The following is a 15687-nucleotide window of genomic DNA, read 5'->3' as shown; positions in this document are numbered from 1 at the left end:
ACTTCCGAATCTTGTTCTCGACACCCCATAAGCCTCCCCGCCCCCGTCCCGCCCACCAGTTACCCTTCACTGCTGGGTTTCACCCTAGTTCTGGGTTTCTGAAACAGTCTGTGAACCCCCATTTTCTGCGATTCTTAAGTCTGCAATTGATTGGTAAAGAAAGAAATTCACCACCATTCACACAGAGACAGGAATGAAATAGCAGCTCCACCCCCAAAGTTCTGCGAGTTTGTGCATTTTTAAATAGGTCATTTTTCACTTCAACCAGATCTGCTTCTGTGACCTGCCTGCCCGATTCCCAGAGAAGAGACGATTTGGGGTAACAGAAGACAAGCAGGTTGGCAGGAAGTGGAGAAGATGCGATTTCTGAATAGGGCAGAAAATGCCCCTCTGTCTGTGGTTCATTTCTAAACAAGTTCAGCTGTTGGTGATTTTAAAAACTGCTCCTCAAAAAAACAAAGCCTTATGATGATACAGGAATCCAGGGTTAAGTTTCCTACTACGCTCCCTGCAGTCCAGGGCTAGGCCAAGGCTAAGGTTTCTGTCTGGTCCCTAAGTGGATTTGCAAGGCTGCCATGTGCACACCAGACGTTCCCCCTGCTCTCCCTCAGTGAGTACCTGCACCACGCTGTTCCCAGCCGACACTGTGGCCCTCCGCCACATTCTTCTCCTGGTGGGCACCTCGCTGAGCAGCTGGGCCAGTTTGCGCTCCATCTCTGCTGGAAACACTTCATTATGGAGCTGCCTCTCCACTACGCCCAGGAGGACTGTGTTCAACAAGAAACAAAGCACTCATCGAGACAGCATAGACAGGAACGAACTCTGTGTGTGTGCTCGCGTGTGTGTGTGTGTGTGTGTGTGTGTGTGTGTAGCGGGGGAACAGGGTGTGTGCTCAAGTACAAAAATCCCATACAAGATTACCACAAAAACACTCATTACTAGACTGGAGACATAAAGAGATGGGAATAGGGTCAAGGGCCCTGGAAGTGGCCCGAGTTCATGGCAAACTGAAAATGAGAAGCCCCTGGAACTCAGCCGTGGGAGTTCTGAGCGCAGAGCATCTAAGATCAAACAAGCATCCTGTCGTCTGCACTACCTCAAACTTCTGGACAGTCTGAGTTCTTATCGTGTCTTCGGACATCGACTTACAGTCTCCTTTGAGGAGATGGGATCTGCCTGCTTCTTGTTATCTGTATCAGACAGAAGTATCTCAACAGATAATCAGCTTATCCTCCAGTTGATGAGGAAATAGCCTTTTAGCCAACCTGGTCTCAACTCTCTCCAAGGTCCAATGCTAGGCAAGTAAGTCGCTTCAACAGTCTGAGGTCTGGAGAATGGAATCTATACCGTGTGTGAAGAGTTGAGCCCTGCACAAGGCTTCAGAACCCATAAAGGGTGACTGTACCTACTTAGACACCCTCTTTCCTTACGACTGGTCACATGCTGCTTGTACTCTGTCACCTGACACCTGGGACTCTTAGAATTCAGGGACCAGGTCAGGGAGCTTTGCGCTGAAATGCTATGCTCTCAGTCTAAATACATGGCAATAAATGTGGGATATCGACCTGGATGTGCCCAAGTCTGTTTAAATACCTGACCCTGGTCCTAAACTACTGTATTCATCTAGCAAAACTTTCAGAAAAAAAACTATTTTCAGCTCGCTTCTGAGCTTCATCCTACCTCAGGTCAGGAGACTGCAGATTCCAGGAAGACTCTGCCCTGGACTTGACGTATAAATGTTAAAGAAGCCCTTTCTGTGCCATAACTCAGTGGGACACATTCCCATAGCCCAGATCGAATCCCTTTTCTCATTCATTCTCTGCCAAGAATTCAAAGTACAGCTTGTCCTCAATTTAGGAATCAGGAAGGGAGCATCATTCCCCGTATGTCCGCAGACTTCTTACTGTATAGGTCTCCAAACATTACGTAAACTGAACATACCTGTTCTGACCCAAGAGGACTTCAGTAACTGGGATAAGTTGAGCTGTGGGTACTGGAAGGCTACAAAAAGGAAAGAGTTGGAAAGAGAGAAAAGACTGTGAGAAACCTGTTTTCACTCAGGAAGGCAAGTGTTGTGGGAGTGTGGGATAAATCATAACACTGTAGGATTCTTCGAGACTCCCAAATACCAACAAGATGAACACAGACAGGCACCAGTTTCTGCGTCCCTAGAAGAGGATAAAAGGGGATTCTCTGGCCTCATCACGGACCACCACATCACACATAGGTCACTGCAGCATCTCCTATATACGCTGTTCTAGAGCAAAGCGGTTCTAAGCTGTGTTCTTCAGAGCCAAGAGCTTTCTCAGCAATGCCTCAGGGTAAAGCGAAGCAGTTCTGCCTTGCTGGGAACAGTCTCTGGGTACTTCTGCTTATTATTTTAGCTGTATGTACACATATTGTATAAAAATCAAAATTGTTATAGATAAATAACTTCATTCCCATCTACTTGTCTATATACATATTTTTATGGTTCCATTTATTTATTTTTTTAATTATTTGATTATTTATTTATTTATTTATTTATTTATTTAAGGCAGGGTTTCTCTGTGTAGCCCTGGCTGTCCTGGAACTGGCTCTGGAGACCAGGCTGGCCTCGAACTCACAGAGTTCTGCCTGCCTCTGCCTCATGAGTGCTGGGATTAAATATGTATACCACCAGCACCCACCTTTATGGTTTATTTTTAGTCATGTGTGTTTGCATGTGTATTTGTACACATGTGTGTGTAGGTGCCCAAAGAGGCCAGCAGGAGTTGTCAGAGCCCCTAGAGAAGGAGTTCTACAAAAGCATTCTGTATATGCTCTAATCACTAAGGCATGCCTGCAGCCCCCTACTTTCATGTTTTATAGTTTATCCTTAGTTTAGTTAATAACATATTGAAAGACATTAAGAATCATGATTTAGGATATTTAGCTGGTCCATTTTCAAAAACGGTTTTATTTATTTGCCTGCCATTAACTCTGGCATGCATTACTCTCTAAATCAGACACTGCCACTTCTTCCCAAACTGCCTGGGAAGCTGATTGCTTCAACCGGGAAGGATACTTCCATTTATTGCTTTTTTACAGTTTTTAACTTAATACACAATAGAGCTCTGTAGGGGAAGCTGTAGCCACGCCTACTTAGGGACTGGCTACAGGTGTGCCTGACCATGCGAGGGCGTGGTCAGGGTGATGTAGAGTGAGACTTTCAGAGGACTGAGTTTTCTCTTTCGGTTTCACTTTTGGACTTGGTACAGACCGCTGCCACGCTGGCTGGCTAGGTTGCTCTGTAAGGCTTTTCCCTATTAAATACCCTTATATTTCTACCTGACTCCGTATTGGTAATTTCCCACTATATCTGGTGTCAGAAGTGGGATAGGCTGGCTACAGCTTCCCCTATAGAGCTCACTCTTTCTGGCATCCAGGTTCATTGGTTTTGGGGAAATGCAGCACTGCACAAGCATCCCCAAGTGAGAACGCAGAAGTTTCACTCTCTAGCCAACCCCACTCCTGACACACCTCCACACCCCTTTGTAGTCCAATGTCCTCTCCACCTTTCCCCAGCCCTGTAGTTCAGGTTCCCTAGGACCACTACACTGTTCACAGCACCCCACTATTCCCAAAAGCACACAGGAGAGGAGGCACAGGGGCAGAGAACGGCTCTAGAGTCCCCCCTGGCTGGGCTTGAGATGTCCTGATTTTATTCAGTTCAGTCAAATATGTCCTGTGGGAAAGGAGGGTCCAGTGAACGTTCTGTGTTTGTCATGATGAAGACAGGCACGCAGTACTAAACAGTCATTTAAACCACAAGGAGTTCAACCCTGAGAGTGAGCCTACCAGAAACCTATAGACCCTGGGGGCCTGTGTCAGTGTGTGTCCACCGGCTGTGACCAATGGGCCATTCTGGGCCGAATTTTACGATGGAGACATTGTACCTGTGAGCCAGAAGGAGCCCAGGGAAATCCCTCTCCCCATCCGATCCCAATCACTATGACCCCCAAAGCACCCTAGAATAACTGACTGCCTCTCTCTCTCTCTCTCTCTCTCCCCCTTTCTCTCTCTCTGTGTGTGTGTGTCTGTCTGTCTGTCTCTCTGCATCTCTGTGTGTCTCTGTCTGTCTGTGTCTCTCTCTGTCTCTCTCATTTTCTGGGTCTTTTTGTTTTGTTTTTGTTGCTGTCCTGGAACTCGCTCCCTAGACCAGGATGGCCTCAAACTCAGAAATCTGCCTGCCTCTGCTTCCTGAGTGCTGGGATTAAACACCACCGCCACCACCAACACCCCAGCCAATTGGGTCTCTTTTTAAAGTTAAAAATATTTTAAAGTAGAGATCTACCAATGAAAACACTGGAATTCCTTCCCTCAGTGCCCTCCAGTGCCCCCCACCCCCAGCGCGCTCCAGGAGCTGGTAAGTACTCACGCTCTGCAATCTGCAGCACTGGGTACCCCAGGTAAAAGCTGAACTCAACCACCGTCAGGTTCCTGAGCAGATCGCTCACCTCAGACCCATTCAGAAAGCCGTGCGTGCCTTTAACAGCAAAGATAATATTCACCGGGCCCCTCCGAGGAGTCACCCTCGAAGAACCAATGGTGACATTCACAATCTGAAAGGAAGTCAGAAGACATGGAACTGAAAGCCAGACTGTGATATCTACCACGAGTTCTCTGATCAATGTTCTTCAAAGTGGGTAAAGTGAAAAGATGCTTTATTTCTTAAAGACAGCATCTCGCCATACTGTCCAGGCCTGGAACTTCTTTCCTCAAAGTGCTGGGATTACAGGTGTGCGTCTCCAAGCCTGACTAAAAAGGAGGCAAAATTCTAAAAGAAAAGGAGCTGGCTTTCTAACCTTGTTCATTTTTTTGTGAGGCTTTAAACACTGTTTATGAGAAATGTTTTTTACATTAAGTGATGAATTGAACTCATGCATTCACGGCCCCTCCCTACTCCACCTCCAGCCCCAAATCCCACTGAAATAACAGTAAACTGAACAAAGAGCAATAAATCCACAACACACTGAGAATGGAAGAAACCCAGAGGTTCTGTCAAATTTCTAAAAGACGAAGAAAGGAAAAGATGGTGCGGAAATAAGCCAGAACGGAGAGGACCAAGAGCCTAAACACACACAGGCCAAGGCTACAAGATAGTCTCATTCTCCTGGGGAGGCCCCCTGGAGAACGATGAAGACCTGAGACCAGAAGTAGGTTACAGGGCAGGGATTGGATCAGTTAATTAAAAGGAGGTAAACCAAGAGTGAACAGCCTTCCTCTTCCTGCCTAAACCACACCCACGCCAAGGCAGGGACCAGCAGTACCATCTCCCTGAACAGCCCAAAGAACTACCCTCTCAGGAGAACGAGCCCCTCCCAGAGGAGAAAAAAGGCCTCTTGTGGGTTAAGACCCTCTGAACGAGGGCGGGAACAGATTAAGACCCTCCAGTGTCACCAGAGCATACAAGACACAAAAGAGGAATGAACGGGAAAGAAAGGCATGTGTGCCACTAAAAACACTCAGTAGGGAGGGCTCCGTCCCCAGAGGAGGGCTCCTGAGCTCGCACAGGGCAGGGCCAGCCTGCCTATTTCTCTCTGACCACAAGCTGTGCAGTGCTGTAGACAGACGCTCACACTCTGGTGTATTTTGCTATATTCTCCTCAGCTCCCAGGGGAGCAGATGAATTCTCCCATCAGGCTGACACGAGGTAGCCTCCATAGCCAAAGGGGTCAACGGCCATAATTAACCCCATTCTCCATCCCTTACCACTAACCAACCTCCTGCTAACCAATGCACCCACACACACACACATATAGAACAATACTGCAAAGAAAACAGTCGTACATAGGAAGAACACAGAAGAAAACCTTTTTAAAATCCTACTTAATGTCCTCAGAAGGCTACTTGCTAACATGTCTGCAAAGGATATAATGAAACAAAGAACAATGCAGGGAAATGACTAGCCAGAAATTCAGGGTGAATAGACACAGCTGAAGACAAAATTAGTGACTCAGAGGACAGACTTTCCAAAATCTCTGACAGGACAAAAAGTTCCATACCATACGAAGGAAAAATTAAGAAGCACAAAAAGTGAATTCAGGAGTGCCAAAATCTTGAGGTAAGATACATTTCAGAAAGGGAACAAAGAGTAGGGGGTGGGTGTACCACATTAAAAAAAATCAATAGTTTGAGTAGAATATACATGAAACCAGTCTGTTGATCAAAAGAATCCTCTATGTTTAGACCAGTGGTTCTCAACCCCTTAAGGGATCAAACAACAATTTCACAGAGGTCACATATCAGATATCCTGCATATCAGATATTTACATTATAATTAGTAACAGTAGCAAAATTATAGCTATGAAGAGGAATGAAATAATTGTATGTTTGGAGGTCACCGTAACATGAGGAACTGTATTAAAGGGTCACAGCATTAGGGAGGTTGAGAACCACCTGTTTGGACAGAGACGCTGCATCCCAAAGAGCCCCATTAACAGACGTGGAGCATCTCAGGCATGAAAACTAAAGTGTCCCAAAGCCCAAAACATCTGGAGCATTATCACTGATGCACAAAATGTTTTAGATTTCAGATCATTTCTTTTATTCAGATTAGAGAAACCAACTATGCCAAATATTCCAAATAATTCCAAAAGCTCTGTCATATGACACAATTCCAGCACCAAGCCTTTCAGATCCAGGATACTCAAACTGCTGAAAAAGGAACGTGTATTCACGCACTGCTTCAATGACCGGACAGCCAAGATCATCCCCGTATGGATGGAAACACTGTTGAATTTCCTGCATCCAACCAACTCTTCAACTCATCCTATCTGACTCCCTGGTTTGCAGTCACTCCAAAATCTCTGATGTCACACTGTAGACTCCGTGCCTTAGCAAAGGTTAGCCCTGGCCCACAGGAGCTAGGTTCCCGCCCCTGGAGGATGGACACACCCCTCCCCTCAGACAGGATCTTTCTATGTAGCTCTGGCTGTCCTAGAACTCACTCTGTAGACCAGGCTGGCCTCCAACTCACAGAGATCCGGCCGCCTCTGCCTCGGGAGTCCTGGGATTAAGGATGTGTGCCACCACACCTAGCGTGGGGAACAAGGCATTCTGCCCTGTGGTTCTCACCTGTACTGTGAGGTTGTACACACCCTGGTGTTTCCTCACTTCAAAGAGAGCTGTCATCAGGCCTTTCTCAACGCTCTGGGTGAAGTTGCAGAAGCCAGTATCCACACTTGGAGGCACAAACTGAAGTACTGAAAAGAAAGACAGCAATGGAAGTCCCGTGAACAAGGTGTTGCCTGAAGGCTAGGAATGACACTGAAACAAACTGGTGCGTCCATTGCGTGAGGGTTAGCACCACGAGGTATGCTTTTGTTTTTTTAACACTGACTTATTTCTATTTTACGTGCATGGATGTTTTGCTTGTGTTTATGTTTGTACTGCATCGTGCAGAGGCCAGAGAAGGCACAGGATCCTCTGGAACTGAACTTACAGATGGTTCTGGGTTACCATGCGGGTGCTGGGAACTGGATCCCAGTCCTCTGTGAGAGCAACAAGCATTAACTGCTGAGCCATCTCTCTAGGCCCCAATACTTTTTCTTAAGATAGCCTTGTAAAACATGCTTTTTGTTCTTAGTTAACGCAGTAATTATGGTGAGTGGCAGGAGTCTGTTTTCTTTCTTCTACATATTTATGGTTAGACTATAACATTTAAACACACGCACACACAATGATGTATCTGTTGCTCAGAAATGTATTGTGTTGGGAATATTCAAAATCGGCCCTACTGAAATATACAGCTGGGAGCTGGAGAGATGGCTCAGTGGTTAAGAGCATCACTTGCTCTTCCAGAAACCCAGGTAGATTTCCAGAACCCACAGGGCAGCTCACAACTATCTAACTCCAGTTCCAGGGAATCCAATGCCCTCTTCTGGCCTCTGAGGGTACCATACATACACGGTGCAGAGACACAAGGAGGCAGAACCCCCACAAACTAAAATAAAATGAAGGTTTTAAACACAGTAAACATCCAGCTAAGGGTTGTTGAGCACAGTTCTCCTACTGTGTCACAGACACACAAAGTTACTCCTACCCAGCTGTATGCTGGAGGGGTTAGCCCTCCTCACTCTAGCTCCTCCCGGACTGTCTGAAAATCACTACTCTACACCCGACTTTCAGATCTGCTTCCACAAGGTAAGTGAGAACATGCGGTATTGCACCTTTTGTTTCTGACAGCTCACTTCGTATAGCGTCCTCCAGTTCCACGCAAGCAAACTGAAGGATTTTGTTCTCTGTGGCTCAACAGTATTCTATGATGTAATATGCCACAACTCTTCATTTATGGATCTGTCAATGAACGCACAGGTTGACTGCCTAACTTGCTTACTGAGACAAAGTTGCAAAGAGACACAAGTGAAAATCTCTTTCCAACATACTACATACATACATACGTGTGTGTGTGTGTGTGTGTGTGTGTGTGTGTGTGTGTGTGTGTGTGTGTGTGTGTGTGTGGGGTGTGTGTGTGTGTGGTGTGTGTGTGTGTGTGTGTGTGTGAGAGAGAGAGAGAGAGAGAGAGAGAGAGAGGAGAGAGAGAGAGAGAGAGAGAGAGATTGATTGATTGATTACTGGACCATATAGTAAACTTCTAGCTTTCTATAATGAGAGAGAGAGAGAGAGAGAGAGAGAGAGAGAGAGAGAGAGAGAGAGAGAGAGATTGATTGATTGATTACTGGACCATATAGTAAACTTCTAGCTTTCTATAATGCCTGTATAATCAACATTACATGATCAGGAGTGAAAGACAGTCTGAGCTATATAACAAGACTCTGTCTACAAAAACAAAACAAGCAAAGCCTGGATAGCCCAGCAGTCATCAAAAAGCCTTACTGCTTTTGCAGAGGACCTGGGTTCAGGTCCCAGAACCCACAGCAGGTGGCTCAACAACATCCTCTAATTCTAAATCTAGGGAATCTGATGCCCTCTGTAGTGCACATAAATTCATTGCAAACACACACATATACAATAAGTAAATATGTGTGTGTATACATATATAAACAAAAACAAATCTAGGCCAGCAGGGTCGATCAATGGATAAAAGAACTTGTCACCAACCCTGATGACCTGAGTTTAATCCCAGGGATCCATGAGGAGGAAGGAAAGAAGGTTGCTCTCACAAGTTATCCTCTGCCCTCCATGTGCATGGACGCACATGCATAAATAAACAAGTGTGTGTGGGCATGCGCGCGCGCACGCGTGTGCCCACACACACACACACACAATCCAAACAAACAAAACACAGCATGTGTGAAATCTCTGTGTCCTTACCAGCCCAGGCTAATGTCATCTTTTGGATAAGTTGTTCTGAGGCAAGAGGGTATCTCACAGTTTGATGTACCTTTGGTGCTAGACATCTTTTCCTGTCTTTATTGGTCATGTATATATCCTGCTCTGAAAAATGTTTCTTCTGGCCATCTTCCCATGATGTGTGGGAGGGGCACATATATGTACACACATGTACATGGATGCCCGAGATCAACTCGCTGTGCTTTTCAGTCGCCCTACATCTTACTCTTTAGACACGGTCTGTCACTGGATCTGGCCCTTGCTGATGTAGCTAGGCTGGGTGGTTAGCAGGCCCCAGGCATCCTCCTGCATCAGCCACCCTGTGGCTGGGGTCACAGGGCTTCCTACACAGCTTTTCCGTCGGTGCCAATGGTCAAAGTCAGATCTTGGTGCTTTCACAGCTGCACGGCAAGCTCTCTGCAAACGAAAGCATCTGCTCAACCTGCCTTTTTTACAATTACATTACTCATGGGGTTTGCTGCTCAGTTGTCTGAGTTCCCTGAATATTCTGGAAATGGATACCTTGTAAATATTCTCTCCATTCTGCAGGCTGCCTCTTCACTCTGTTCACTGTTACTGGTGCTGTACAAAAGACTTAATGTGGACCCATCTGTCAGTTTTTGCTGTGGGTACCTACGCCTTTGCAGTCACACGCCCCACCACCACCACACACACAAAATCTTTGCTCAGACCAATGTCCTAAAAGCATTTCTTCAGTGTCTCCTATCAGTTTTACAGTAAGATCTTACATTTTGGGCTCAATTTTGAAGATTTTTTTTTTCTAAAGTATGATGAGAGAGGGCTGGGTTTTTTTGTTTTTGTTTTTGTTTTTTTTTTCTCCTCCATAAAGATGTCCATTTTTCCCAGTACGGTTTACTAAAGGGACAGTACTTTCTCCAATATATGTTCTTGTTGTTTCTGTCAAAAATCATGTCTGTTTCCATGCTTTCTGTTTTGTTGGTCTCCATGTCTGCTCTTCTGCAACACCATGACAGTTTGGTTATTATCACTTTGAGATTGGGTACTATGCCCCCAGCACTCAGAAGCACCCCCTTACACCTGTGAGGACACCGTCACCCCCCCTTACACCTGTGAGTAATTTCACAGGCACTGTAACAAATCTACAGATCACTTGGTAGTACATTTTCCTTTTAAATTTTTTCTTTTTCTTTAGGATCTGTTAGAGTTACTGTGTTCTCTTAACGCTATCATGCTGTCCTGTTTTTCATCGACCTGGTGTCCCTATATTAATATGTGCATGCCTACTGGATTCAATGCCTCTACCGTTTTAAAAAATATGCTTTATTTTTAATTATGTGAGAGTAGGGTATAGGTGCCTGTGGAAGAGGGCACAGCAGCCGTGAGTCACACAATATAGGTGCTGGGAATCCAATTCGCGTTCTCTGTAAGCAGTGTGCGCTCCTAAGTGCTGAGCCCTCTCTCGAGCACTATCACCTTTGCGGGATGGCTTTCACAAGAAAAGCCTTTTTCCTGCCGTGCGGCCTACAGAGCCACCTGGAAATATGATTGATGTTGCTTTGCTCCCAGGTACAGTGCCTGCAAAACTCCTTCCCCTATAGTCATAGGGCTGTGACTCCAAGTGTCCTAGTGGCCTAGGATTCAGAGGCTATGAGACTTCAACACAAACTGTGTGGGGTACATTTCAGTTTCCACAGCTTGTTTTGGGCAGAGGCTACCCCACTGGGTCAAGGGGTATGCCCCAACATTCCTGATAATAAGGCAGGGTGACTCTCAAGGTCTAAGGGAGGCAGAAATCTCTGGTAGGATGAGGGCTACATACTGGATTTACTTTGAGGGCATCTCTGGGGGCAAAGCTGGCTTAAGGTGGGCTAAGAAGGGTTTCCCAGGGTCACAAAGCAGAACTATGAGTTCCTGAGATAAGGCTACTCAACTGCGTCTTCAGGATACAGAATGATGCTGACTGGTTGCTTCCAGGAGCCAAGGATGAGTTTTCTAAGTTTCCTCTCAGAGAGATGTAGAAAGCCAACTTTTTTACCCTGTGAACACGTGCAACAAGAAGGTGACTGGCGTGCTTGAGCTCAGGGGGACTCAGGAGGCTGAGACAAAGAAATCACTTGGGACCAGGAGTTCAAGTCCAGTTCAACAGCTATGCATTAGAAGATGTAACTCTTAAACATTTCAAATATATATAATATTTATTACAGATGAATCATTAAGTACATGTAGGTGAAATGATATGACACCTGGCATCACATTAAAACGTTTTTGTGTGTTTTGTGTTCGAGACAGGGTTTCTCTGTAACCACTCTAGCTATCCTGGAACTCACTTTGTAGACTGGACTGACCTCCAACTCACAGAGGTCCACCTGCCTCTGCCTTCTCAGTGCTGAGATTAAAGGTGCGAGCCACCACACCCAGTCCATTAAAACATTCTTGCGTCCTCAAAAGAGTTTTACCAATTTTTTTCTTGAAAATAGACAAAAATCTTGATTATTTTTTAAGCTTACTAATGAACATGTGTGAACTTAATATTGTGTATTCTACTTTTGTACATGGTTGAAAATGTCCATAATGAAAGGTTAAATACAGTATCAGGCCATTACGGTTAACTTTGGGGGTGTAGTGACATGGACAGATGTGCCCCTGTGTTTAACAGTCCTTTTCTTACAGAGCTACATGCTGAGTGAGGTTTTATGGTCCTTAGGACTTACTATGAAATAATGTAAGGAGACATGAATGGGAGAAAGTCTGACTGAGAACTGAAAATTGTTATGATTGGGGAGATAGTTCAGTCAACAAGGCGCCACACCTTGAGAGCATGAGGATCTGACGTGCATCCCCAGAGCCCACATGAGAAAAAGCCAAGCACAGTGATGCTTGCACTCACAGCACCAGGGTGGCCGGCTCAGGCAGATCCCTAGTTGGTGAGCCCCAGGCCAGTGAGATAGCCTGCTCAAAAAACAAGGTGGACAGCACCTGAGCAAAAACTCCTAAGTTGTACTCTGGCCTCCACACGCATGTGCACACATATATACCTACATGCACACACATGCAACCCCCCAAAAAAAGAAAGAAAAGGAAAAGGAAGTAAAATTTTGTGGAGACCACATAATGTCACATGGGGGTTCACTAGACTATTTGCTGTAGCTCTGCATATGCTTGGCTTTTTTCATACTTATAAAGCAGTTGTTACTGCTGGTAATTAAGCAGTAACAGGCCCAGGTACAGTAGTCCAGAAAGTACTAGTAAGGCCACGTCAGAAGGTTTGCTCAAAACTGGAAGCTGGAGTCCGGACTAGAACCACAGCAAGACTGTCACAATAACTTAATGAATAATTTTAAAACAACACCCAATTTAAAAATTACAAGATTGTATTTATTTTTATGTGCATGAGTGTTTGCCTGTGTGTGTCTATGTACTACATGTGGGCACAATTCTCAATTTTTACTTGTATGTGTGTGTGCACGTATGTGTGCACAGGCAGACAGTGATCAAAGGACAACCTGCAGGAGTCATTTCCCTCCATGTGGGTTTCAGAGATCAAACCTGGGTCTTCCTTCGCCCACTGAGCCATCTCAACAGCACATAAACACCTACTTTAAATAGGTGTATAATTTAAAAAGTAAAATCTACATACAAACCAAACATCTACATTCAGTGGTCTCACCTGTTTGAACTTGGAACCTGGGCTCCGGCACAAGGAAAGAAGGCTTCACAGACAAGATTAAAGGAGTTTGGTCACGCACAAGCTTGCTATTGATGAGGACGTTAATGACTGATATTGCCGTGTAAATAAAAGGACCGGATGTTACCAGAAAAGTGAAGTCTGTGAACAGTTCATAAACCTAGAGAAACGAAAAAAATTTAAAAGACAATTCAAACTTAAAGAAAACTATTGGATAGAAAAAAATAATAAGTAAAACAATATGTCGGCAGCTTAAATGGGAGAATAAATGCTTCAAAGATAATCAAGATTTTATTTTATGTATTCCTTTTACATTATCCCAACTTTACAAAAGCAGCATGAAGGTATCGGAGCAGCAAGAGAGGACAGCCACTAAGATAGGCTGAATAGTGAGCTATGGAAAATTCAAATTTCTGTCATGTTTAAGACACACATAAAGGAGCAGTTGTTTCTTTGAGTCTCACTGTTTGGAATAACACAGTCACTTGGGCATTTTAAAGTATATGGCGGCCACAGTAAAAGTAGAGGAATGGGGGAAGCTAATTTTAAACACATTTCACTTAATAGGGGAAACATCTTTCCAATGTGTAGGCAGTACAAAAATTATCAGTGAGACAGTCCACAGCCCTTAATTTGGTGCAGTTTTGAGATATGGCATCCAGTTTACACTCACCATGCATCTTATTAGTTCAGCCCATGCCCATTTCACATGCTCCATGGCCAGCGTGGCTCAGGGCTCAGGGCTCAGGGCTCTAGTTAGACAGGGGCAGGACTAGTAGAGCATGGCTTTCTGAGCTCATCTGGGAAAGGGACACCATCAGCGGGTGTAAACACTGCAGACATCCATTTCAGCTACACTGAATGTACAGAAAGACACAAATGTACTCACTCTGAAAGCTAACATAAGCCCAAGTCATTTATTAACATAACTCAAGGATAGCGAGACTTTTAAGGTCGCCCCAAACTATGCTGCTTCTGGTTTGAAAGCCTCTTTATTCCAACTCTACAAACGAATTTCCCACTGCACAGGGTAAAATGACGCTTGAGCAGAGATGCAGAGGGAAACTGTATACCTGGAGAGGAGTGAGAGAGAGGATTCAAAGCGCAGGGCCCAGGGCTCTTACCACACCCCATGTCAGGCATCAGACTCCCAGGCTCAGGGTCTCACCTTCAGCTCGACGGCACGGTTGAAGTGAACCCTCAGCACTTCTTTGATTGATGTAATGATGTACTCCTGCACAGCTCGCCTGGCCAGCACTACAAATGAAAGCCAACCACCAGATGCATTTTAGTGCTATTATGGAGCATGAAGATGTCACTTCAGGAAGCCATGGCTGAGACGAAGCATGCTAGCGGCTTGTTTTGAAATACAAGGCCCAGACTAGGGACAGAGTAGAAAGATCTGAGTGTGTGACATATTACAGGAAATGGAAAAACCTGGCACAGCATCAGCCCGACGCACTGAGAAAGTTGGTGGGCAGAACAGGGGAGCAGCAACTGTGGCCCACCCAGGGCACAGGGAGCTTCCAGTTCCCACTTTCTTCTCAACAAACAGCAGAATTTCTCCAGCTATGCACCCAATGGCCAAGGTTGAGGCTTTAAAATCTCTCAGAAGTATTATTTTTTTAAATCATTAAGATGCTATTTAATGAACTGGTGATACTGTCCTGCACAGGAGGATGGCTGCACTGAGTGTTCCAAGCAGCTGCTGGGGAGTGCTAACCACTACTGATGGGAGAGAATTTCTTCATAATGTCCAAGTAGCAACATTTTATACAGGAAATAAAATATTTCTCACTCCAAAGTCTAGTTCTTTCTATTTGTTTTTCATATAAAAGTCCAACTTAAAAATTTGGACTGGAGCTGGAGAGCTGACTGTGGTTTGGAGGACCCAGGCTGAATCCCCAGCACCCACATCAGGAGCTCACAACCTCTAAGGTTGAGGTTTAAAGCCCTCTCCTGGCCTACACACACACACACACACACACACACACACACACACACACACACACACACTTTAAAAATAAAAATATAATGAGTATGTCTGTCTGCCAGGATTCAGTAAACCTCCCCTTCTATCCTGTAGTCCTTCTCTATCCCCTTCCATCCATAGTGGAATTATAATTATCTGGTGTTGTTATTCTTTTTTAGATTTTATTTATGTACATGTGTGTCTGTGAATTACATATAGGTGCAGGTGATTGTGGAGAACAAAAGAAGTCGGTCAGGTCCCCTTGAGCTAGAGTTACAGACAGTTGTGGGGTACCCGGCATAGGTGCTGGGACTCGAACTCTGGTCCTCTGCAGGAGCAGCACACTCTTTTAACCGCCGAACCATTTCTCGAGTCCCAACATTCGATTTTTCATTATCCTATCTATCTTAAATGATTAAGACTTGAGACATTCACTATAAAAACAAATGCTTAAGCTATCTGACTGTTTCTCTAGTTCATCAGTGACTTGTGGTAAAAGGTGGGGAGTGTCACTTCTTTAGTTCCTGAAGTCATGACACCAAATCCATGGCCCCTGTCCAGCCACCTGGGCTGATCCCACCAACAGCCAAATGGCATGGCGTGCCAGGCTCTGAGTGGACCAGACTACGCCATGAATGACACAGGAAAATGAAATGAGTAGGATGTATGTGAGGAAATGTGTGAGGGGGAGGGAAGCCAAACTCAGGGAAAGTGAGGCATGATAGAAACCAAA

At 45.1% G+C, this 15687-nt stretch overlaps 1 protein-coding gene across 3 annotated transcripts in view; it reads right to left on the bottom strand.

Moving 5' to 3' along the window:
• Positions 1-15687, bottom strand: part of Kiaa1549 (KIAA1549 ortholog) — a 104038-nt gene that overhangs the window by 54658 nt on the left and 33693 nt on the right. For all 3 annotated transcript variants that reach the window (XM_027391470.2, XM_027391472.2, XM_027391471.2), the window contains exons 3-8: positions 14151-14239; positions 12965-13142; positions 7099-7226; positions 4400-4583; positions 1942-2001; positions 619-767 (exon numbers count right to left, since the gene is read on the bottom strand). In XM_027391470.2, the coding sequence (XP_027247271.1) occupies positions 619-767; positions 1942-2001; positions 4400-4583; positions 7099-7226; positions 12965-13142; positions 14151-14239 (788 nt within the window). The remainder of the gene's footprint in view (positions 1-618; positions 768-1941; positions 2002-4399; positions 4584-7098; positions 7227-12964; positions 13143-14150; positions 14240-15687) is intronic.

The sequence above is a fragment of the Cricetulus griseus genome, assembly GCF_003668045.3.
Source record: "Cricetulus griseus strain 17A/GY chromosome 1 unlocalized genomic scaffold, alternate assembly CriGri-PICRH-1.0 chr1_0, whole genome shotgun sequence".
Taxonomy (NCBI): domain Eukaryota; kingdom Metazoa; phylum Chordata; class Mammalia; order Rodentia; family Cricetidae; genus Cricetulus; species Cricetulus griseus.
This window is presented reverse-complemented; position numbering and strand designations above follow the sequence as displayed.